Consider the following 25605-nt stretch of genomic DNA (forward strand, 5'->3'; position numbering starts at 1 on the left):
CATGCCCACTGAGGCCCCAGTGTGGTGCACGGGGAGTGTGAGCCCTGGAACAGCGAGTGACTGCCATGCTGGATACTGAGCCCCAGAAGGATGAGGAGGGAGGACCCTCTGAGGAGCTGGGCGCCAGGTGGTCCTGGTCTGCAGGCCGTGCAGGGCTCCTCAAGGCACCTGGCTCGACACTCTCTCACAGAAGGGACAGAAGGGCAGCTGCGAAATTAGCAGAGTGCAGCGGTCTGCAGCCCAGCTCCAACTGAGCCAGGCAGGCACGCGGCTTCCTCTCATTTCCCTCCTGCAAAATGAGGATTCTCATCAGCCTAGGATGCCGGGGAGACACTGCAAAGCAAGCGAAGCCTCACTGTCCTAGAGGCTGTGAACGGGAACGTGGCACCAGCTCCACGGAGCCTCGGCCCTAGCGGGTGGGGAGAGCACCCGCGCACACTCACACACACCCATGCGCGCCCACGCTGCCCGCACTTCTGCCTGGTGCTGTCTGGGGATAGTCCCGACTCCCCGAGCATCCTCTCCCCAGGCCCCTGACAGGGCACGTGAGGCTGACAGAGGATGGAAAAACCCATTACAGCGCAGTTCTCCAGAGAGGAAACTAGCTACAAATTCCATTTTCAAAGGCCTTTCTCTCCACTGGTTTCCTGAAAGTCTTCCAGGCAAGGAGGGCTCATCAAAAGAGCTGACACCTCTACAATTTCGAAAGCCGCATGAAGCTAACTGCCACTCGTGTGGGAAGAGTCCGTCATTTTCCTGGTAGGGGGTCTCTTCAAGCCCCAACCGTCCAACTTGATGTGAAAAAAAAAACCATGGAAACCTTCCTCTTTTGGCAAGTGACGGTAAGAATCCATTTCTGTCGCTCTGTAACCGTGGTCGTCACCCGGGACGATTCTGCCCCCCAGGGGACCTTTGGCACTGTCTGGAGACATTTTTGATTGTCCCAGTTGGGTGGGTGACAGTGCCACTGGCATCCAGCGGGTCGAGGCTGGAGACGCTGCTCCACACCCTACAGCGCACGGGACAGCCGCTGCCACGAAGAATTACCAATGCCAACAGTGCCGACGCTGAAAAACCCCGCTCTGCGAGAGCTCAGGAGGGCAGAGGGTGGTGACACCACCCCCCCACCACCGGGACGCCTGTGGGTGGTCTAGACCATCAGAAGCCCCTTCCTCCTGATGGGCAGGGACGTGTGGTCCTGCCGTTTGTCCTTCTGACCAGGCAGGCCTGCCCCCTCCTGAGACTCTACCCTTTGGCCTGTTCCCCAGGGAGGCCTCAATGCCACCCTCTGCCCGGAGCTGGGGCCCTGTGGCTCCTCCACCCACCGGCGCCACACAGGCAAGCCCTGGGCCTGCTCCCCCCATTTCCTTGTCCCCCATTCCTTCAGCTCGCCCCACGCTCAGCAGACTCCCCAACGCCTTCCAGCCGGCCCTCTTCCGGCCTCTTCTCCCCTCGCTGCCTCCCGCCATCCGCCTCTTTCCTCTGCTTCTTTCTACCTCTTGGGCCCTTCTTCTCAGCCTCCTCTCCCGGCTTCTCCAGACCCAACTATTACACACTGGAACTCTGAAGGGCCCGGCTCCGGGCAGCCTTTCTTCGCTCTGACCACCAACCATTCTTAGTCCCTAGGAATGAAATCCACAAGGTAGAATTATCTAGAATGGAACCCCGCACAGTGTTCAGTAAATATCTGTTGAATGAATGGATAAGAGAGTGAATGAATGAATGACTGCCGTCAACCTCCAGATTTGTATCGTGGGCCTAGATCCCTCCTTTGAGAGGCAGACATAGCGATGTCTTCAATGTCTCTCCTTTGACGTTCCCAAAGCTATTTGAAACCCCTCCCTCCCTGCTACTCTTCCGGGGATCTCACCTCAGGGACAGCTACCACTATCTACCCTGCTGCTCACACCACAGTCTTGGCCGTCCCCCCCAACTCCCTCTCTCCTCCCTCCCTCCCTCATGCAATTCATCACCAATCAACACACTTCTTACTAATTCTTGCATCGCACTGCACTGCTTCTTCCCATCCCCCTACCAAGCTGCCACCTTGGACAACAGCCTCCCAGCCGGTCTCCCACACATCCACCCATTCTCTCCCAGCAGCACAGTAATCTGTAAAAACAGCAATCTGGGGCTTCCCTGGTGGCGCAGTGGTTGAGAATCCGCCTGCCGATGCAGGGGACAAGGGTTCAAGCCCTGGTCCAGGAAGATCGCACATGCCGCGGAGCAACTAAGCCCATGAACCACCACTACTGAGGCTGCACTCTAGAGCCTGCGAGCCACAACTACTGAAGCCCGCGTGCCTAGAGGCCGTGCTCTGCAGCAAGAGAGGCCACTGCAATGAGAAGCCCGCGCACCGCAATGAAGACCCAACGCAGCCAAAAATAGAAATTAATAAATAAATTTATATATATATATAAAAAGCAGCAAACCGGTCACACCATTCCCCTGCTCAAGCCCATTCAGCGGCTTGCCGCTGACCTCTTGGTAAGGGCCCCAGTCCTTAGTCCAGCTCACACGGCTGAGCCCCTCTCCCCTCGCCTTCTGGTTTACAGCAAAATGAACTCTCCAACCTCCTTCCTGCCTTGAAGCTTCTGTGCAGGGTGGACCCTCCCCCTGGAATTCTCCTTCAACTCCCCGACCCCCAGATGGCCCTGATCAGGAGCCCCCCAACTCCTGGGACATTAGTCTGCTCCCTGAGCACCCTGGATGGCTTTACTAACCTCCGTCGCCCCAGAGGTCCTGATTTCACTGGTCAGGGTGGAGCCCAGCCATCACCTTCTTTTTCAAGCCTCCTTGGTGACCTAACGTGCAGTCAGGGCCAAGAACCACTGCTGTAGAGTATCTAGGGTCACTCAGAGTATTCTGGGAAACTCCTCTGCCTGGCTTTCTGGGGAGCCTGGAGAAATCTGTGTCCCCTCTAGGTTTCTGTTGGCCTAAGGTTACTCTCCTGGTGACCCTGCTCCTTGGAGCCAAGCAAGAGGCAAAGGGCCAGACCTGGCCACACTGCTGGCGGTGACAGTTCTGCAGGCCTCCGGGGACTGGGGCTGGTGCCCTGGGACTGTCCGGGGCTGGGCTCACACAGCACAAGAACCTGGCTCCGCCAGAGCCACTGCTGCCACCCAGCTGTGGCCAAACGGTGTGCTGACAGCTGGGCACCCAGCGCAGCCAGGTTCATGTTCTGTCTGGCTCACCTCCTTTTCTCCCTGAAGACTCCCACAAGAGTGTTCAATGAGAGGATACTTAGCCTCAAGGAAAGCTGTCTCAACAAGTGAAAAACGAATTCATTTGTTCAAAAAATGGTGACATCAACCTAACCCATGTCAGTAGCACCAGCAACCTGGTGTGAAGGGGGAACCTTCTTTGTTTCTTTTAAGAGCTCAAAGGTCAGGAAAAGGAGGAGAGAGGAGTGGAAGCAAAAATGGTTGCCCTGACCCCTTGTATGGTAGGAGAATGAAAAGCCGAGGCTGTGGGACCACAGAAGGTACGCGGAGGCTAACCTGATGATGAAGCCGCCTCTGACCTCCAGAAGCTTCCGTTCGCTGCTGAACCTCTTGAGAAGGTTGATCATGAACTTGTAAAAGTAGGAGTTCATGGTCGGAGTCGAAGGAGAACACTCCAAGCCTTTGGTACCTATAGAGAAAGGGACAGAGCCGGGATTTATTCTACGCGTCCACAGAATATAAACAATTATCAACGCCAAAAAGGTGGGGGAAGAGTCTCTGTGTAACAGGATGAGGGAACACCTTCAATCAAGGGCCACGATGGCAGCAAAAAAGCCAGGACCAAACAAGTGTGCGCAAGCTGATACAACTCCGCTTACTGCAAAAAGCACCCACTTCCCTGTCCACCCCTCCAGCTGACCCTCCATCACTTAGTGAATATCTCCTACGTGTGAGACCTGCTGCTAGGTGCCAGAAATTTTTGGAAAAAAAAATTTTTTTTTTACTCATTATCCTAATAAATAAAATACACTTGGGCTTTGTTTGACTGGTTAAGAGCAAATGGCAAGTCAAAGAGAGGAAAGAGAGAAGGCAGACACACAACCTCAATGGTCCATGAAGCCTGCGAGGCAGAAGCCATACTCCCTTCCCGCCGCTGCTTAAGAATAAGTCAATTATGCACACAGCCACCAGGGTGAAGACAGCACACACCGACAGAATGTGACCGAGCGTTTCCATCTGCACCCAATGTTTTGAAATCAGAGATTCTTCCTCATCTTCAGGCAAAGACGCTCTTTTAGAGTAGTACTTCGAAGACCCTGAGCTGGCTTTACAACCAGAAGCACACTCGAGGTCTCCCTCTTATGTGTACCAGCTGAAAATACACTGAAAGCCAGATACAGCCGTCACCACACTGTCCCTGCAACCCCGTCCCAGCCCCAGCCCTGCACATGGTCCCCTATGTAAGGCCTCCAGCGCGGAGGGGACGAGGGCGGGGCTGACACAATGCCGGGGTGATCCCAACGTAGTGTCTGTTCATACGCCCCTTGGGATCTCCCCCCGTCCTTCCTTTCTAACACATGATGACCTCAACAGCACTGCTGGAAAGAGCTGTCAGTGATGCTAGGACTCCTCATTCCATCTGCCTGAGGCATTAACAGGACATCTGATTTTTAAAAAAAAATAACAGCTTAACTTAGATATAATTCATATACCATAAGGTTCACCCTTTTAAAGGGTACGATTTAGTGAAACAGGCAGCGTGGGGGGTCTCTGGGAATCAAGCTTGGCTGTGCAAGGAGCATCAGCTCCCAGAAGCATCAGCCTAGAGCATAAAACAGGAACGTGTGGAAGCATCGCCCAGAGCACTACAAGTGAGCCTTACAGAGGAGCCCCTACAGGCTGACTTCATCAGATGCCAGGAAGCAGCAGTAAAACCTTGTCCCAGGAGTTCTGTCGTTTTGCTGAACTCAGTCTTCCTTACATCCTCGTGTGGTCCTTACGGGGAAGTGGCTGGGAACTGCAAAAGGTGTTTCCTGTTTTGTTTTTCCTGGCTGTGAATTACTCTATGAGGATTCCTTACCAGGAGCCACACCTTCAAAATACTGTCCTGTCTCCTGAACCTCTTTTACAGCTCCTGTGAACCGTGCACGGGGCGAGAAGCCAGTTCAAGGACAGGCCTCATTGAATTTCTTGTTGTTTGCAGTGTGTTGTTCTGGGTCCCTGTCCAGAAGAGCCTGGCCCAGGCAGTCCTGAGTGACTCTGGAATGGCAAACAGTCTGCTCCCTGCCCAGAGGGGCTGTTTGCAGAATCAAGTGTCACATTCTCACAGATCGAGTTACCCCAGGCCCAGCTGGGGCTGATCTCCAAAGAGGTGGCTGCAGATACAGCTGCTGAGGCAGCCTGGCTGCCTCTCAGCCCCTTGTCCCCCTCCCCACACTTGAGGATATGTATTCTGCCGCCCCCATGGTGGCCTGGCCAGAGGGCAGAGGCTCCCCCCACGCCCCCCAGTGGAGGTGTGTGTGGACTGGAGCCCAGCTGCCTGCAGCATTCTCTTGGGTGCTTGTTCATGATGACTCCTTATGTCCCTGTCCCCTTCTAGCTTCTGTACGTACACCTCTGTCCCACCCCTTTTCCAGGCTTAGGTTCCAAAGGACAAAGGGACCAAAATGGGGACTGACCAAAACAAAATCCTCCCCACCTGGGGCCACAGTCTCCAGTCTCCAGGGACTGGGTGTCTTGGGCAGGCACTGGGGAGAGGTGCTGGGTGGTTCTGTCCCTACAGAGGCAGTGGGAAGCATCAAACATGGTGTTTAGAGCTTGGCTTGGGAGTCCATCAGACCTGGGTTCAGATCAGACCTCCACTCAACCGCTTACTAGCTGTGCAACTCCAGAATTGCAAGTCTCTTACCCTCTCTAAGTCTCAGTTTTCTCATCTGCAAAGTGGGGGCAATGAGAGCCCTCATTGAACGAGACAAACATGTAACGTACCTGGCCTGGGGCTTCCTAAATAGTCTGACCTCAGTAAACTGGGGCTGCTATCCCTGGCAAACGTGCCATAACCCAGAGCACTGCATGAAGCAAATGGTTCCCGTTCTCCGAGTCTCGGACTGGACGACTGAGGGCTGGGGATAGTCTGGAATGTCAGATCTGGGACGAGTTCACAGTCCTCTGCTGCGGGGCAGGGAGGCTGTGAGGAGAGGGGATCGCCTGGGACCCCTCCCCCACCCCCCACATTCAGGGAGGGAGATCTGGCCACCCCTCAGCTGACAGACCGGCAGAAGAGAAGGCCTGGGGCTGCTCCGCACATGTCGCCGCTCTCCTCAGCCACAGCCCGCTCTGGGCCCCACAATCCACTCTCTACGTCCAGGCCCGCATGGTGGCCCCTGGAGCTGAGGCCCTTAGGAGGCAGGAGGGGGCAGAGCCACATCTGGGAGAAGCCACGTCGAGTGCCTCCCATTCTCACAGTGCGGTGGTTACTGAGAAAGCTTCCGCTGCTCCGCTCAAGCACTACGAGGAGCAGCAGGCCGGGTGCAACCGAAGTGGGTGCCGGGCGCCTTCCTGAGGCTGAGACTAGGAGGGTGGGAGCTTCGGGGGAGCTGCCTGAGGCCGGTGGCCCTTCAGGCTCCCACCCACCAGAATGGGCTCTGGTCAGGGCCACTGCCCTTGAGAGAAGCCTCTGCAGGAGAGGGTGGGGAGCCTTGGGAAGCTCGGGGGGGAAGGGCAACACTGGCCAGGTGGGCCGGGCAAGGATGGGGCGCATCTCAGTGCTCACCACGGACAGGGTGAGGGCCTATTCGGTCCTTCCCAGCCTGTTTCCCACTGGCCCCACCGGCCACTTTTCTGACTCACCAGCCCTTCTGGCCCAGCTGGCTTGAGGTGGAACCTGTGAGATGTTTCCAGGCAAGGTTGCAGGCACGGGAGGAGGAGATGGGGTGCAGAGAGAACAAACCCGCTCCAGGGGTGTTACTACAGGGAATGACAGGTCTCTCTCAACTGAACTAATTTCTGCCCAACCGCAGCCTGCTCCTCCCCGTGGGGAGCTCACAGCGCCTCCACCGGCCGCCTCTGCCTCTCGCTCGTCTGCGTGCTTGACAAGCTCGGCTGGGAATCGGCCTCCTTTCTCAGCAGCCCATAAAAGCCTACTCAGCTCAGCTCTCCCTCGGGAGGGGCCCGGGGCTACATGCTGCCGGCCCATTAGGACAGGGCAGACCCAGAGAGGGGCCCGGCGCCCGGAGTCAGGGCCCGCCCTCCAACATGAGGATCTGCTGGGACGACAGGGCTGGGAGGCTTCGACTCAGGAGACACTGCTGATAGCACGGTTTTCCAGGCCCGCCGCGGACGGTCGGGGAGCTGTTCTGGCCGGGGCCCCAGGAGGTGGGGAAGTGAGGAGAGGGCTGGGAGCAACCTGGACACGGGTCTCAGGAGGGAGGCGCCCTTTGAGGGGCTGAGAAGAGCGGGATTTCCATTCCCTACTCCTGCCGAGGACCAGTCCCAGTGCCGCCTGCCTGGCATTTCTGGTTTAGAGGAGTGGGCTCTGGCAGGACGTTCACGTGACCACCGGCTGGCCGAGGGGCCAACAGATACTGCTGGGAGCACCCTGTATACAAAACCAGGCCGGGGCGTGGGCGGCCAGGGAGCCAGCCCTGCAGATGTTACTAAGTGAAACCTGATGTGGCGACATGAGAATCTGCAGAACGTCTTACAAACAGCCTTCCCTGGGATGTTTTGGATTGAGCTTTGCGGCTATGACGTGAAGGAGCCTCACATGTCAGGATAAAAATAGCTCTGGCCTCAATACACAATGCGAGTTACAGTTCAACAAAACCAGATGCAAAAACACCAGGCGCCCAGCCTGGGCCCAGCAGGGTCCCCGCTCCACTCCCAGCCCTCCCAGCTACCTCCCCCGAGGGCTGGGGCCGTGTGCCTGGCCTGCACCTCCAGTGGGCATCTGGCTCCGCTGCCCTGAGAGGAGGGGGAAGGGCCGGGGACCCGGCGCAGATGCAGGTCCTGTGGCTGACTGGCAGGGCACTCCCGAGGATGTGACACCTCCTCTGGGCCGGTAGCTGTCTGTGAACCTCGCGGGGGTTAGGAGCGTGACGCCATGCCTGGCACAGGAAGTGCTCCGAGGAGCGGGCTGCGTGACTGGGAGGCTGGTATGGAACCAAGGGGGACGAGCAGGGAAGGGAGAGCCTACACACAGAACAGGGGCTGGGAGACAGGGAGGCCCCGGCCACTCGGGAAGCAGCGTCTCAGGGGGTGTGGAGTCCACTGAGTAGAGGGCCCAAACCCTATGGCTGTGTGGACAAAAGGGTGGTTGAGATGTTGCAGCAACGGCAACCTCGGGACCCAATCCAAAGGGCAGAAACTTTCTTTTCTGTGGAAAAGCCGGGGAGTCCTCTGCCCTGGGCAGTCACCCAAATCCAGGAGGCTTTCCAGTTGCCTGGTTCGGAGCAAGAGATAAGCTGATGGGCCAGGGCAGGGCCTGGGAGGACCTTCCAGCTGATGTGGCGGTGGAGAGGGGCCGCGCTGCCCCTGCTGGGAGAGCAGGGGCTGGGGCCAAGGGGGTGCTGGAGAGACCAGGAAGGGGCCTGGGTTGAAGGGGGCCAGGTTCTCCATCTGGGGACAAGTGAAGGCCTGGGCAGATGTGCTAGGGGAGCTTCAGACCCGACAATGGGGACTGGGTGATCGGTCCTGGTACCCGGTCCTTCTGTCAATTTAAGAAACTCTGAAAGAGGGGTGCTGACCCTTACTGGGCGCCTGACGCTGGGGGTTCAGAGGTGAGTATAGCAGGCCCCTGCGGTATGAGCTGGTGCTTCTCAAACTGAGGAGCACACAAGTCACCCAGCAATCCTGATAGAATGTGATTCTGACTCCGGGGTGGGCCTCAGCGTCTGCATTTCTGATGAGCTCCAGGCGATGCTGAGGCTGGCATAACCTGCACTTTCAGGGGGTCTAAGAGGTCACGGCCAGGGGGGAAACAGATGCGAACCCCACAGTGTGACTGGTGGAAGGAACAAAGTGTGAGAAAGGAGTCTGGCCTGGGATATCCTAGAAAGCTGTATGGAAGAGAAGCCATCTGAGCTGGCCTGGAGCACGCGTAAGCTCTTGTAACAGAAGGATGGAAGCAAAGGCAGCACTTTACACATACAGGGCATTTACCTTACCCCCTTCCATGCAAGCGCTCACAAAGCCCCCCAGGGGCCCATCACCCGATCTACACAGGAAGGAGAGGTGGCACCGAGGCAGGACACTTGCCCAAGGTCACAGGACAGGCAGCGCAGAGCTGCCCCAGCACCCGAGTGCTTTTACGCCGCCCGAAAAGGGTGTGTGGGCTGGGAAACGGTCTGGTGTGGCCGGAGGAAGTAGAGGGCAGGCCAGGGGGGAGGCAGCAGAAGGGCAGGAAATGAGGTGCTGAGGGGCTTAAGGCTGGAATGGGGTCCCTGAAGTCGCTGTGAAGAGGAGGGATACCCCCCAAAACTGCCAGGCTGAGGCCACAGCCCAGCACACAGAGGAGGAAGCTGGACCACCGATTCCACCACCACTGCTGGACAGGGTGGGGTTCACGTGTGTTGCCGTCTTCTGAGTGTGAAGGTGAAGAGAGCAGGCTCTCAGGCCAGGCTCCCGGGCCAGCACCACCGCTGCCATGATCCCCCAGCCCAGGTGGGAATGACAGTGCCCTCCTCAGAGATGGCATAAGGGTCAAGGGCTGATCCACGGGGAGGGTTCAGCGAGCTGACGTGAGAAGAGCTTAGAACGGTGCCCAGTCCTAAACGAGAGCTCAGCATATCACAGTCACCGCTACTATTGGCAAAACTACCAGGGGTGGCTTCCCGGGTTTCTTCTAGAATTTATTTCTGCACTTGGTCACGCCAGGCCGGGCTATAAGCAACGAAACTGAATCAGAACGTTCATTTTTGCCCGTGTGTTTAGAGCTGGGACCAGCGAGCCCTGCAGGGCACATTGACAAGAGCTGCTTTATCCCAAGAATGGGCCCCGTGGCCAGAAGGGAAGGTCATGAAGACTGGGTTTTGGGGGCAAACGTCAGTCCTGGGGTGACTTTTGGTCCCAGATCGCCACACTGCTGTGGTGCGGGGCCCAGGGGCCTGCCTCTCGTGCAGCAGGATGTCCAGCCCCGTCTCCAATGACGGACTCAGCCCAGAGCCTGCCTGCTCCTGCTGGGCCTGCCCACTGCAGGCCTGCTCCAGGGGGCTCACCACCCCCTCTCCCCAGAGCCTGGCAGGGCCCCAGCCATGTGGAGCCACACAGAGAAGGCACAAAAGTTGCCAAGTCACAGGGGACCCAACCGGTTGTTTTCGTGTCATATCACCAAAACACAAGTTAGGGAGACAGGGAGCCTTCCACAGGCTTCCCTCAGGGCCGCCCACCCAGGCAGCTCCCCTCTTGACTGCCCCAGAGGTGGCCCTCTCCCCAGCCCCGGGGCTCTGCCAAGGTCAGGAGTGAAGAGGGGCAGGCCGGGGTGGGGTGGTGGGGGGAGGGAGACCACCACCTCTGCCCCTGCCGCTCTGTGCGGGAGCCAGAGATGTTCATGCTAGGCCAGGCGAGAGCAAAATCCCCTGTGGACAACTCTGCCTGTGGCCCTGGGGACCACTCCTGTGGCGCTTTTAGGCCAGCACAGCAACTATCCAGGCGTGTAATGGGCTGGCTTCCCTACCGCTCCTGCTGCGTTCAATCTGCACCCTCCGAGTTTACAGACCCGACAGGAAGGCAGGGCCACTTAGCTCCCTACAAACACCACCGGTTTCCTCTTTGCTTGGCTCCCAGCCTCCCTGGCTTTCCAAAGTGCCTTTACAGGGACGGGAGGGTGGGGTGGCGGTAAGGTGGCAAACGACCTTAAAGGGACACAGCTCTGCACTCCGCAAGTTCTCAGAGCTGTGCCCCGGAGAGCAGAGGAAGGCAGTGACCGAACAGGAAGAGGGGCTGGCCTCGCAGCCTCTGTGCACAGCCAGACGGAAGCGGACAGAACAAACCCCTCGCACGCCTGAGAAGCGATGGGAGAAAGAGCGGCCGCAGGGAATGAGCGCGCACTTCCTGCGTGCTTTCTGACTCACACAAGCACCCCTACCATCCTAACAGCTCTGGGGCCTTTGGGGCCTGGCGTGTGCCCTCCCCAAGGTGGCTGAGGCGGGAGAGGGGACAGGGTACAGCTCTGGCTTCCCATGCTCTTCTATTACCGCCTTGAGCTTGACCTTTTAAAACCATGGACCCGTCGGACAGATCTGGGGTCAACTATGGACAGCACGCATGTGTGGTTCCCACACTCCCTGCAGGGCACACATAGGTCTCGGGCTAAGAGCTCGGGGCCCATGGCACTGTGTATCCTTGAAGTAGGGAAGCATTACTAGCTTCAGGCACTTCCTTGGTGCTCTTTCCAGGATGGAATTTCTTCCCATCTGGCATACTCGGCTGTTTTCTATGAATTCGGGGTGAGGCCCTGGCTGATGTGAGCCGGTCTGACAGCCTTGTGAGCTGGGGCAAGTCTTCACCACCTTGGCCTCCCTAGCGGCCCACCTGTCTTGACAGGGCCAGGAGCTGGGGTTCAACCTCTTTGCCCTCCAAGTCCCTTTCAGCCCCTGCTCCCCAGCAGTGGAGGGCTTGCTGCCGGAACTCCCTGGACCAGGCCCTCTCCAACACAGACCCGAGCTGTTCATGGCTGTTTTCTGGCCCATCTCCAATAGCCAGTAAGCGTTTCACAGTCATCGGCTTCTCTGTGCCCGGGAGGAGGAGAAAAGATACCTTACAGATGGAGGGACAGATCACAGACAGTCCCGGGAGAACAAGGTGTCCCCTGCCCGAGGCTATGCTGCCTCAGCTTCTCCCCCTGAGGATGTGTGCTAACTGCTTCCTGGGCAGGGAGATCTGGGGGCCTGGCCGCACTGGTGGGAACCCCTCCCTCAGCTGCTGCTCTTCCCCCTTTTGTCCCACCCCTGCGGCGAGGCTTGGCCTCACACTCAACCTCTGGCACTCCTGCCTCCCATCCGGAGACGTCAGGCTGACGCCCAAGTGCTGACATGGGGACACAGGATGGAGAATGGACTCCTGAGCTGTGGGACAAAGGGTAGGAATCTCCTCCCTAGGGGTCTCCTGGTCAGGACGTGGGAGCCTCCCGGCCGTGGCCTCTGACTGCCCAGAGGAAACGGCTCACAGGCAGGGAAACCACCGTGTCCTGTGAAATGAGAGAAGGAAGCTGGGCTGCTGCTAGAGCCCCTTACTCCTTCCTTGCTTTGGTCAGAAACAGCTGGAAACTTGGGACCAGCTGCAGGCCCAAGAGTGTGCACAGTGGCGGTAGCCTGAAGCCTGGGGTCCTATGTGACACCCCACTGCAGGGGCTTCAATTCAAGTGTCATCAGGCAGATGTCTTTAATGCATGGGCCTTCTGTGATTGAATGGCAGCCCTGGGGTCACCTCCAATTCCACCAAGCAGGTGTCCTCAGGGCCGAGTACCGGGACGCCTTCTGGGACCAGTATGGTGGGGCTGCAGGAGGGATGCTGCCACTGAAAGGCCCCAGATCTATTTGACTCTTGGCTTCTGCATCAAAGGAGGTCTAGGACCTTGTATCTGGATGTCAAGAGCTGCTCAGGGGACAAAGAGACACCCCAGGCAAATGCCCAAGATTCGCTGGGTACTTTCCTTCCAAGTCGCATCCCTGGGCATTTTCCAGGATTGTGTCACTGGAGGGAAGAGGCGTCTGCCTGGGAGGGAGGACCTGGGAGTCACACAGGCCCAGGGAGAAGAGCCACCTGCTGTCTGGAAGGACGCTGAGGGTCGAGCTCCAGGAGTGCCACGGCCACCTTTACGTTGAAGGACTGCCCGGGAACATCCTGTCTGAATTATCTGCTCTCCGGCCTGGGCTGCCTGCCATGTTATTTTTAGCTTCTCGATGAGGAAGGGAGCGGTTGCCTAGTCTTCCAGCTGTGACACCCAAGACTCCGAAGCCCCTTGATTCCTGACTGGGAGACGCCACCCCAGGGAAAGAGACAGTCAGCTGACCCAGATGGTTTTATATTTAGCCAAAGGCCCAAAAGCCCGAGACTTGCAGGGAGATGAGGAAAAAGGGCTGTGAAGGTCTCTTACGGGGATGGAGGGCTGCTGTAGTGTGAGGTAGGAGGGTGCGGAAAGAGGGACAGCCCAAAGGCCAGCCGGTCCAGGACAAGACTGAGCACTGCCATTCCCAGGGTCCCCGAGGCTGCAACCCTCCAGGAAGGACTCACCAGGAGTCTTCAGTAGGCCAGCTCTGCCAGGGGTGGGCACCTGGAGCTCTGAGTGGCTGACCCGGAGGTCAGGGCCATCGAGGGGGCCTGGGTCATCCATCTGGCCTGCTGGGGAGGAAGCAATTTCTGCCAATACCTCCAGATCCTTCAGAATAACCTGGGGGAGAAAAGCAGAGGATGAGGGACAAGGACCTCCGTGCTGAGCTGTGGTTGGAGACGGAGAGCTCCCTCCAGGGGGTGGGAAGGGGTCTGCAGAGGGCGACGGGGCTGGTGAGAGCTGCCAAGACTGTGGCTCTAACAGTACTCGGAGGGTTCTGCAAAGGACATGGACCGAGGAGAGCACAGACAGGCAGTGGACAGGGGCAAGTGCAGGAAGGAAGCTGGAGTCAAGGCCCGGGAGTCAGCTCTCCCATGACCACTCCTCTTGTATATTTTAAATGGTCCCCAGGGTGCAGTCTGTGCGGTGTGTGCCCCAGGGCTCCGGGGCTGGCCAGGCCTCGATGTCGACCTGTGCAAGGGTCCAACAGTGCCCTCCAGGCCACACTCCTGGGGGTGCCGGCCACAGCCCAGCCCACCACCAGGCCACAGGGCAGATCCTTCTACAGAGGTGACCCCAGGCCACCTGCCACATTTGGGGTGTAATTCTGGTCTCCAGGATGGAGAAGTTTCCAACTTCTAGACACAAGGTTCAGTTCTCGGCTACCTCTGCAACATTCATACGAAGATGTGAGAGGTCCCCAGGGGAGACCCCACAACCCAAAAAGCCCTTGTACCTTTAGGGGCTGTCTCCCCTTGCACAGCACCCATCTCCTCCAGCTCCTCACCTGGCATCAACGGCAAGCAGGGTGGTGCCTCACCAGGGTGGGGGTAGGGCACCCTGTTTGTGTGTGTGTGTGCGTGTGCGTGTGTGTGTGTGTGCGCAACTCGGTAACTCACCTGTCCCAGCCCCTCCAGCAGAGCCCTTGCCACACTGCAGGCAGGGCTGCCCACCCTTTTCTGCTCCCCACTCACCTCTGTGCTCTGAAGAGGGACTGTGCCTGTCCTAGCACAGGTGTACCTGCAAGACTATCTCTAGCACCCAGTGGTTGCCCAACAGGCACCATCCGATAGATGGATGACTGTGCCTGAGCCCAGGCCAAGAACTACCACGGCAACCAAGGGCTTCAGTCCTGAACCAGTGGAAGTGACGCAGAGCACCGGCGGATGGGGCCCCGGTGGGTGGGCTGCGTGTGGCTCGACAGGCCAGCCATGGAACGTGGTGACTATAGTCAAAATAAGGCTACTCCCAGGCTGTTTGTACGATGATGAAAATATTTTGGAGTTAGACAGTGGTGATGGTTGCAGAACCTTGTATATATAACAAAACCCACTGAATTGGATATTTCATTTATTTTTGGCTGTGTTGTGTCTTTGTTGCTGTGCCCAGGCTTTCTCTAGCTGTGGTAAGCGGGGGCTACTCTTCGTTGCGGCGCGCAGGCTTCTCATCATGTGGCTTCTCTTGCTGCAGAGCACAGGCTCTAGGCGCACGGGCTTCAGTAGTTGTGGCGCGTGGGCTTCAGTAGTTGTGGCACACGGGCTCAGTAGTTGTGGCTCGCGGGCTCTAGAGAGCAGGCTCAGTAGTTGTGGCATACGGACTTAGTTGCTCCGCAGCATGTGGGATCTTCCCGGACCAGGGCTCGAACCCATGTCCCCTACATTGGCAGGCGGATTCTTAACCACTGTGCCACCAGGGAAGCCCAAACTGTATATTTTAAATGGGCAAATTTTATCTAAAAAAATAAAAGATAATGCTACTATCCTCTCTCCATAGCTTGAAGGCGATTCTTGTCTCAATGCGAGTAACATGCCAGTACCTCTTCCTACCCTGCCCCCCTTGTCACTTCTCCTCCTGGTGTCCTCTCTGTCAGCTCTGGCCCATCCACCTCTCCCAGCAGCATGGTGTGGTTGGCATGCAGTTTCCCCGAGAACCTGTTGCTTTGCTTCCTACCCTGCCGCACCCCGGTCCCATCCACGTTGGACATGGAACTCATGCACACAAACGCCACCTCCCATCTGTCCAACCTCGTCCTTTCCTTCGTCTCTCTGCTGACTCTCAGCACTGCCTGAGCCCTGCGCTGTGCTGGGTGCTGGGGCTGCAGATGAGTCACACCTGCCCTTGCCACGGCCTGGCGGGCAGACCCACACTAGCCTGCCCTGTGCATCTGTGTACGTGATTTCAGAACATTCTGACTGCTGGGCCTGCAGGGAATGGATCCGTGCTGGCTGAAAGTCGTGGCTGCTAAGAACCCAGACAGATGGCAGGAGCAAGGGTGGCCCCTATGCCCAGGCCAAGAGCCCAGGGCCTGGGTGGGTCTAGGCCTGGAAGCAGAGAGGTCCAGGCCTCTGCTTCATCAAGGGAGGCCCCCAGAAGGCTGCCTACTGCAGCAATGGCAGAAAGAGGACACAGAGGGAGGAGGTGGATAGGGGAACAGGCAGCAAAGCAGCAATGGTGCAGCGCCGCACCATGGAGTAGCCCCTCCACCTGGCACATCCATCCAGGGAGCAGCAAGCCAACTGTGCCTCAAACAGCTAAACAGAGCTATGGGTTCCTAGTGTTTTACCCAAGGGGGCTGATGACATGTTCACACAAAACTTCCACAGGAAAGCTCACGGCATCACTGCTCATCATAGCTAGAAAGTGGAGACAGCCCTAAGATTCTGACACCAATTCTGATGTATGTCTTTATCTCACACCACCAGGCAATTTTCTGACACCAGCTGGGTATCCCACAATGCAACCTGATTCTGCCACTGTCTAATCTGGAGACAGCGTCAGAACCCACACGTTGGGGGCAGAGTGTTACAAGACTGCCCCCCAGAAGGCTCTCTTCAGATGTCAATCCTAAGTCCAGGCTGTTGTCACCTGTGCTTCTGACTGCCCGGCTATGGATCAAAGGTTCCCAGAACCCCCTCCTTGGCTTTAATTTGTTAGAGCAGCTCACGGAACTCAGAAAACATTTTTCTCATTAGGCCAGTGGTTTATTGTAAATGATACAACTCAGGAACAGCCAGATGGAAGAGATGCACAGGGCAAAGTATGGGGAAAGGAGCAGAGCTTTCATGCCCTCTCCAGGGGTGACACTCTCCCTGAATATCCGACCTGGAGGCTCTCCAAACCCCGTCCTTGTGGGATTTTATGGGGGCTTCAGTACATAGGCACAACTGATTAAATCGTTGGCATTTGGTGATTGATTCAATCTCAGCCCCTCTCCTCTTCCTGGAACTGGATGATGAAAGACATCTTTACTGCTCTCTTCAGTTAGGAAATTACAACAGTTTTAGAACCTCTGTGCCAGAAACGAGGAAGATCAAATACATATTTCTTACTATATATATATACAATACCACAAACCCAAACGTACATCAACTGATAAATGGATAAACAGAACGTGGCATATCCATGCCATGGACTACTACTTGGCAATGAAAAGGAACAAAGTTCTGATACCTTCTACAACAAGAACGAACCTTGAAAACATGTGCTACGTGAAAGAAGCCAGTTGCAAGAGGTCCCATATAATACATTTATATGAAACATTCGGAAGAGACAAATTTGTAGAGACAGAAAGTAGGCTGTGGTTGCCAGGGGCCAGGGGGAGGGACTGCTAAGGGGCACAGAGGTTTCTTTTTGGGGTGTAGTATACTTTAAAAGTTTGAGATTTATGGTATGTGAAATTCATCTTAAAAAAAAAAAAAGAAGCCAAAGCCCCAGATCAGCAGCATAACTCCCAGCCCAGGGGCACTGGCAGAGCAGTCGGTTCTTGCTCTGCCCACAGCTCGGGCTGGCGGGGCCGTACTCACTCCCCGTGATCTCACACTTGGCTCGGACTCACAGGGGAGCCGAGGGAGCTGGGGGGCAACCTGTGTTTCTTTACATCTCATGGCATCTGCCAGCCCCACTGCACCCCTCGTGCCGACTGCACCTCTGAACCACAGGCTACTCCTCTCAGGTCTGGCTGCACAGGTGGGCAGCAAATCCTGGTGGTCGAATGCTGTCAGCGAGAAAAACTGCAAGGCAGCTGGGGCCAGGCCAGCGCTCGGCCAGACGTTGACCCCCATGAGGGCTGCAACGACCCACACCAGGTCCAGCAGGTACTTATTTCCCTAACAGAAAACATGCTTGGGAAGAACCACCCTGCCTGAGAGGTCTGGCCCGTGAGATGTCCCCACCCTGTGAGTGGCCCCAGGGCTGGGCCATAAGAGGCAGCTGTCCTCGCTCCCAACTGGAGGTAATGCCCTCACTTGTCTTCAGTCTCACATACAGGCACCCGCTCAAGGCACCAGGGGGTCCACTTCAAACCCAGCTCTAGTCCACAAACCGGAGACCAATAAGCTACACAGGGCTTTGTGGTCACAATCCTGACTTCCAATCTTTTTTTTTTTCAAATAAATTTATTTATTTATTTATTTTCAGCTGCGTTGAGTCTCCGTCGCTGTGCGCGGGCTTTCTCTAGTTGTGGCAAGCGGGGGTTACTCTTTGTTGCGGTGCGCAGGCTTCTCATTGTGGTGGCTTCTCTTGTTGCGGAGCACGGGCTCTAGACACATGAGCTTCAGTAGTTGTGGCTCACGGGCTCGGTAGCTGTGGTTCATGGGCTCTAGAGCGCAGGCACAGTAGTTGTGACTCATGGGCTTAGCTGCTCCGTGGCATGTGGGATCTTCCTGGACCAGGGCTTGAACCCATGTCCCCTGCATTGGCAGGCGGATTCTTAACCACTGCGCCACCATGGGAGTCCCCCTGACTTCCAATCTTGACCCTGCTCTTCAGCCACCTGACCCTGGACCAGTGAACATCACCAGTGGACCAGTGAACAACCCTCCCCCCATCCCCCAGCATCTACTGCCGGGGCCTGTGCTGGTTGGAGGAGATGCAAGGCTGCAAGGCTGAACTGGGCCCTGCCTCGGACCAGAGTGACCTTGGGGGAGACGACGGGCGGTCCTGACGCACTGATAAGGCAGCGCCTGTGCAACGGGAGCCAGCAGCTCGGCCTGAGGGGGGCTGGGAGGCTTCGGAAGTACCTGAGCCCCAGTTTGCCTGGGAACCAGGGGTTAGAGGAAGGCACGCAAAGCGTTCTCTTAACTAGCAGAAGCCTTTCACGGATACAGGGCCAGACCCTGTGGCACATTCCAGGAAACTAGGCTTTGGCCCAGCTCCGGAGTGGGGTGTGGGGCTGGTGCAGAGATCAGGCAGAAGCCACAGGCAGGAGCAGGTCACCAAGAACTAGGACCCTGGGGCTTCCCTGGTGGCGCAGTGGTTGAGAGTCCACCTGCCGATGCAGGGGACACGGGTTCGTGCCCTGGTCCGGGAAGATCTCACATGCCGCGGAGCGGCTGGGCCCGTGAGCCATGGCCGCTGAGCCTGCGCGTCCGGAGCCTGTGCTCCGCAACAGCAGAGGCCACAAGAGTGGGAGGCCCGCGTACCGCAAAAAAAAAAAAAAGAACTAGGACCCAGGCAAAGAGGCAGGTCTGAACTTGGTTTTGCAGGTGATGTGGGGGGCTCAGTTTCCTCATATGTGCCAACGGGGACTCGTCCTTGCAAGGTTGTTGTGAAGATTACAGGAGATGCTTCACGTACTACTTCTGTGCTGAGATTTTTGGTGCCACAGCCGAGCTTGGTCAGTGGCCCTGGATCAGGGACTGGGCAGGAACAGCGGCGCACACATCGAGGCCTTCAGATTTCATCTCTGCACCAAAGAGAGTCTGCAGCGCCCATCTCTGTACACCTCCTCCTGCCCCACTGGAGAGCACAGCCAGCAAAGCTGCATTTTGAATTCTCATTTCTCACTTCGCATTTTGAATTCTCTTATTTTAGAAAGTTTAACACCAAATGGCAAATGAATGCAAATTACACTTCAATTGCACAATTAAAGCTGGAAATGTCGTCTACAGGTTCCTTCAGTGATCCCGGCCACGCCTCAAGATCTGTCTCTGGTCCCCGGGGGGCTAGAGCCAACAGACAGCCCCACTGTCTGCTGTACACACACACACGCGCGCACACACAGCGTCCTTCCTGTCCCGTACAGTGGGAGCCCCCTTTAAGTGGGAGCCCGAGAACACACCATCATCTCCTTCAGCCTCCAGAGCAAGGGGCTTGAGAGGGGCTATCAAAATGGAGGGCAAGGAATTGCCTGAAGAGCAGAGTGGGGAGCTGGCGGGGAGCCGCTCCTGGTTCCGAGGCCCATCAAGTCCAGCCACTGGCTCTCCCCCAGCCAAGCAGCAAAACCACTCAGTCCAGGTGCTGGACTTGAGGCTACGGAACCACAACCCTGACGCAGGCCTAGGCCGGGACTCTGCCTCTGCCTGGGGAGTGAGGAGAGGCTCCAGGGGGCAACGCCAACAGGGGGCCTGGGACAGAGCAACAGAGACCACAGAGGAGCCACCCTCCAGCTGGACCTGGCTTTGAGTCTCTGCGCCAGCCAGGGTGTTAGTGCTCTACTCCCCTGGAGACCTCGCAGCCCTTGGCTTGAGGACAGGAAGCTCGGGGAGAAGGACAGGGTGATCTCAGCAGCCTTGATCATGCTCACGGCCTGGACAAAAGGCCGAGAGCTATAAACGCGCTGCTCGGCCTCTAGAAACGTAGAGCCAGTCCCCCTTCCAGAGAGCGGGCCGGCTGGGCCCATGCCTGCGCTGGCCTGTGGTCCTGGCTCTGAGGACGGGAAAGGCTCAAAGAAGCAGGAGGAAGCCACACCAATTAGTATGCACTACACAGCTTTTCGCAGAATGAATATAAAACACTTGTGCTTTCTTTCTGTGTGAGAGAAAGAAGGGGGGAAAGAGAGGGAGGGAAAAAGGTTACAAGAAAGCAATATTCTGCAGGAGGAGGAGTGCCTGCCGTCACCATGGCAACGGGCTGGGGGGGTGGGGAAGGCACATCAGCTGGTCTCTGGTCCCCGAGTGAGCTGGCCATCGATGAAGTGAAAGGGTCGGTGGCAACTGGGTAAGGAAAACATTTGACAAAGCAACTCTGAGGGGAAGGTGGCAGAGGTGAGGGGGAAGGGGTGTCACACCCTCCGTGGCTTGGGGAGCAAAGTAAGGAAGCCACGGGACTCCTGAGAAAGGCCTTCCTTCTAGGAGGTGACCTGACAGCAGCTAAGGGCACAGTTCAGTGTGGGAGGGGAGTCATCGTCTGGATGGGCCACGGCAGGCTGTCACCCCCTGCATTCCAGTAGGCCAAGGACAGTCTCCCGGATGGTGACTGCTCCCTCCTTCCCTTTTTGGTCCATCCAGGCGCTCTCTGTCCCAACACCTTGTCCACAGACCAGCCCTGGAAAACCGCTCGGGGCGGAAGGCCCCCTCCCCACTCCGCGACGCGTTCCTGTTGGTCCTTCGCCACCTTGGGAATAGCTGGAGACCCAGAGCTTTGCAAGGTCAAGGCTTTCCCTAGGCTTGCAGGCCCGTCCTCTCCTCCTACCAAGACTCCTGAACATGAAGCCCCAGATGAAGCCCTCAGCAGATACTGAATAGATTCTCGCTGACCTGCAGTGCCAGGCAGGAACTGGAAGATGGATGCTTCTGGACAGCTTCTGCCAAGGGGGTGGCTGGAAAGGCCTCCCATCTCTCTACCCACATATCTCTAAGAAGCTTTCTCCAAAGTTTGGCTAGGCCACTGGTCAGCTGATTAGGCCCCAGATGTCAACTGGCTCAGCCTTCCAGTCCCACGAAGAGGGAAGGAAATCCTCAGGGTGGGCCCTTTCCAGTCCCAGCCAGGAGGAGGCCACAAGAGTGTTTCCAAGCGATGCACTCGGGCTGGTGGGAGAGGTGAATTCAGGCTGAAGGTCCTGGAGGCTGAGGTCTGCGGGCCACTGCCATCTGCTGCCTCTGTCCAGAGCAGTGGGGCTGCAGGGCCATGCCTGAGAGCTGGATCAGGTCAGGCCACTCCTTACTCTTGGGAAGTGGAGCTAAGAGTAAATGAAGAGGCACCGAGGCCAGGCGTCCACAGGAAGCCTTGGGGCCTTCTGCTTCCTTCCACACAGAAGCCTGTCCCCTTCCTTCACAATGGGTACAGCCCAGCAGGCCAAGGCCTCCTGAGTTCCTGACACCTATAGAATGGCTTCTGCGGCTGGTGGAATCAGCCAGAGAACTGACTCTAGGAACACAGGCTGCCGTCCCCAGGAAGGGTCCCCTGGAGGAGCTGAGGGAAGGTCAAAGGATCTCCACAGGCCCCGCAGCAGTCAAACTATGGAGGTCTAGCTGACGGCACCTGGCACTAGTCGGCACTGGGGCTGGAAGCCCCTGCCCTGGACACAGAGCAAACCTAGGCTGGAGGAAGCAGCGACCAGGCTCCAGCCTGGCCCAGCGCAACCCAGCCCAGGAGGGAGCGGTTTTCTCAGAAAAGCTTTCCGCTGCAACGGGGTCAGAGCAGGCCATGCCCAGCACTCTTGGGAGGCGGGTCCCGCAGCCTTGCAGCCCTGCCTTCTGCAACAAGCAAGGAAAGCACTGCCAAAAAGAACACTTAGATTTGGGGGTGGGGGAGAAGGACTGCTTAGGCTTAGACCTATTTTCCCACTGAGCAAACTACGCAGATTAAAGCCTTGTATGGCTTGGTAAAGCAAAATCAACTTAAAAAAAAAAAAAAGGATTATATCTTGGTTTGTTGCCTGACTTTGAAGCATGCCCTTAGGAATCAAGATTGCTTTCTTTTCTTTCTTCCTTCTCTTCTGCTTCTAGTGAAGTTTGAAATGTGCCATACATGCCAAAGGCCAGCACCTACTGCTTATTAAGTTCCACAGTGACAGCACAGCGTGGGTTCTGGCAGCCTAAAGCCTTCCAGCTTCCATCCCTTTGAGGGGAGAGGAGGGAAAGGCCAGCCTGGGGTGAGACAACTTGGAGACCAGTCCCCCCCACCCCCGCCACCCCTTCTCTCCCACTCCCAGGGCTTCCTGCTGAAGCCAGCCATCGCTCACTTGCATCCCAGAGGCCCTGACCAGTAGGTGCACCTCCAGCAGGTAAATTCTCCCCACGAGCCAGACAGGAAACAGGCAAGGGGCCGGCCACGCTGCGGGCAGCTCGGGAGCAGTGCGCACCCTGTTATAGCTCAGTTACCAGGCGATGAGCCGAGGGGCCGCTGTCTCCGGGGCACCAGTCCATGGCAACCAGGAGAGCGGCATGGGGCTGCACGGTCTCCTGCCCACTACCAGGTCTCCAATTAATCTCAGCGTGCTTGCAAGCCACTCAGCTCTGGTCCGAGGAGGCAGAACCAGGCCCCAGCAAGGGAGGGAGGAGGGTGGGGCAGGCCGCAGTGGGGTCAGCTCACCACCTGCCCCACCCCGTCTCTTCACTTGCTCATGAAACGTGTCTGGGCACCTCCTATGTGCTGGACACAGCCTCTGTCCTCATAGAGTGTGACAAGGGCTGTGAGAGGGTCTGAGGGCACAGAGTGCTATGATGACACAGACGGGGACCTGGCCGGCCTTGATGAGCAGGAGTGGGTGGCATACGTGACAAATAAGGCTTCGTGGATTCACGGAGCATCAAGCCGAGATCCTGACCTAGTTACTTCACTTCCCTGAGTCTGTTTCCACTTTAGTAAAGTGGGGACACAGCAGAACGCACCCTCGAGGGGCTGCTGTGGAGACGGACTAAGACCACGCCTGCTGGGTGATGCCCAGCACAGGTCTGGCGTGGAGTGAGCGTCAGGTACACTTCCTGTCCTCAGCATCTCTAGCAACCAGAACTCCCCGCCCCGTCCGTGGGCCTTGCAAACTGCCAACAGGAAGATGTCAGGGAAATTTAGTTGATTCAGCTTTGGCCATCTCTGGAGGAGAAGAAATCGACACACATCTTGGGAGAAATTTTGACTTCTGAAGATGCTGCAAGTGGGGTGGGGGTGCGGGTAAAAACAGGGCCCCTGACCTGGCCACCACCACAAGGGCTATGGAGAGGGCATCAGGGCTGAGAGCTAGGGGCCTGGCCCCTAGCCTCCCAATAGGATCTTAGGCTGATCTGTTCTCAACCAGAGACAAGCATCAAAATCGTTGCGGGTTGTGGAGAATACCAGCACCCAGGCCACGAGGCTGCACCTCAGAGAACAATTCAGGCGGTCTGGGCTGAGGCCCAAACAGCCGGATTTTAAAAAGCTCCAGAGAGGGGTCCCTGGTGGTCCAGTGGGTAAGACTCTGCGCTCCCAATTGAGGGGGCCTGGGTTCGATCCCTGGTCGGGGAACTAGATCCCACGCGCACACTGCAACTAAGAAGCCCGTGTGCCACAACTAAAGATCCTGCATGCTGCAACGAAGATCCCTCATGCTGAAACTAAGACGCGGTGCAGCGAAAACAAACAACCTACCTATTAAAAAACAAAAGCTCCAGAGGATTCTGACAGTGGCCCTGGTGTGCGTGGCTCCCTGTGGCACTTCTGTTGGGTTGTTGGACTTTGACCTTTCTAGGTGAGGTGACTGATCACTTCCTGAGTTCAAGGAGAGATGGGCTGCGGCAGGTGGTCTGCTCATCCCTGGAGGCCAGTCGGCCTGTAGCTCGGCTCTCTGGGAGCCCCCAGCCCTGTCCAGGGTAAGACGGTTTGCAACCAGCTCCCCTTTGTGGACTCCCTCCTGTGCCGCCCAGCCCTACTTCGGGAAAGCAAACCTCCCCTTCATCTGCCCTTCTCAGTCCACCCTCGCCTTCACCAGGAGCCCCCTGCCCAACTCAGGTGCTCCAGTTACGGTGCAGCTCTGGGTCCTCACTTGCCCATCAGTGGAGGGAATCCAGACAGAGATAAAGACTGAAAACCCTCCCGGCACACAAACCTGCCTTCCTAGAGCAGGTGATGGCGGCCGATGGCGAGTACTGTGGGTCCCCCCTTACCTGAGGGAGGCTGATGCGGGGCAGTGAAAGCACACAGTGCAGAGATATGGAAGGATGAGAGCAGCAGGCCTCCCCATAGGCTCAATTCTGGGACTGAGACCACGCGCCCCTCTCCCCTGCCCCCTCCACGGCAATCGTCTGCGTCAAGGGCTCACTGCAGAAGACCTCCCAGGACCTCTAGCGCTGACGGCCAGTGCCTCTGCTGGGCCGTGGGGGCCTGGGGCCACCTGTCCCTGTGGCTTGTGACTAGAGGCCTGTGTCTCTGCCTTGCTGGCCACAGCTTTTCTCCCTGCTCATTACTTCCCCTCCTCTCATTTCCTCTCCAAAGCCTCCAACGGAAGCCGCAGCGTCAGCCCCAGGGAGAGCTGAGTGGACCAGCCCCCGGAAGCCTGCAGCAGGAGAGGGTCCACACCTTCCTTGTTCTGGCTGTCTGTGCTGTGGCCCAGCTCATCTCTCCATGTGAGGTGCGCTCTCGGCGAGAGGAAGCAAGTTCTTGGCCCCTGACATCTCACCCCTCGGTTCTCCGGGCTGGCATCTGACCTGATCGTGTGATCTGACTATAAAGAAATCTTCGAAATTGAAGCGGGGGGTGGTGGGTGGTAGAGGGGTTGTTTTTGTTTGTTTTGGAGAGTGGATGGAATGAAAATTGGAGTGAAATAAAAACTGAGGCAAGGATATGAGAAGGAAAAACAAGCCCCATTCTTACAGAAGACTGTCCACTTTTGAGCAGGCCGCATTAGTATTCCAGGCAGTGGAGTCAGGACCACACAAAGTCAGAGCTGGAAGGGACTAACACAATCCAGTCCAACCTCAATTTAGGGAGGGAAATGGAGGTGAGGAGATGCCGTGGACTTGCCCGGTCCCACGGGGAGAGTGGGCAGCGTGGAGCAGAGGCCTGTCCTCCTGCTCTCCACCCAGGCAGCTTCCACACCGCCCCTCAGCCGTCCCTGCCACTGGCCCATTCCTTCTGGATGGGGCCCTGGGTGGGTGAGCAGCCCCAGGGCAGCCCGATGGGGCAGGTCAAAGTCAAGTGTGTCCAGACTGAAGAATAAAGCGCACCCCATCCCGGCGGCACTCCCGCTGTGCAGCGAGGTCAGACCTCCTGCGGGGTTTTAGATGTTCTGCAATCAGACAGAGCTGACTTCCAATTTTGGCTCCTGGCAGTGTGACCTTGGGCAAGTTATCGTCCTCACGCCTGAATTTCGTCTTATGTCAAACTGGGGATAATGAAAACCACTCCAAGATCACCAGGCAGATTCCTTAAGGCAACAGATGCGATGCACTCTGACCAGCGCAACTACCCCATAAACTGGTTTCTGCCTCTCCTTCTCCCAGACACGTGGCGTCCGGCACACAGCAGCCAGCACGGTTTCCAAAGGACGCCAGTGCTGGGGGCGTCGGACAGGCCATCACTGGCTCTCTAAGCTGCTGTCAATTACAGGGGCCTCTAAATAAGTGGCAGCCCTCATTTCTGGGGCAGACACTGACGCATGGCCAATTTCCAACAGAAGGCCCTCCTTCCCGAGGGCAGGAGAGCACAGCCCGTCATGCTGGAACGTGAGTCAGAAGAGGAACCCATGGGGACTGGCGCCTC

The 25605-nt window shown here is 57.2% G+C and overlaps 1 protein-coding gene across 2 annotated transcripts in view; it reads right to left on the reverse strand.

Moving 5' to 3' along the window:
* Positions 1-25605, reverse strand: part of VAC14 (VAC14 component of PIKFYVE complex) — a 97814-nt gene that overhangs the window by 34355 nt on the left and 37854 nt on the right. For both annotated transcript variants that reach the window (XM_079907702.1, XM_079907701.1), the window contains 2 exons: positions 13176-13332; positions 3501-3633 (listed from right to left, as the gene is read on the reverse strand). In XM_079907702.1, coding sequence (XP_079763828.1) covers positions 3501-3633; positions 13176-13332 — 290 coding nt within the window. The remainder of the gene's footprint in view (positions 1-3500; positions 3634-13175; positions 13333-25605) is intronic.

Source organism: Stenella coeruleoalba (genome assembly GCF_951394435.1).
Source record: "Stenella coeruleoalba genome assembly, chromosome: 20".
In the NCBI taxonomy this organism is placed as follows: domain Eukaryota; kingdom Metazoa; phylum Chordata; class Mammalia; order Artiodactyla; family Delphinidae; genus Stenella; species Stenella coeruleoalba.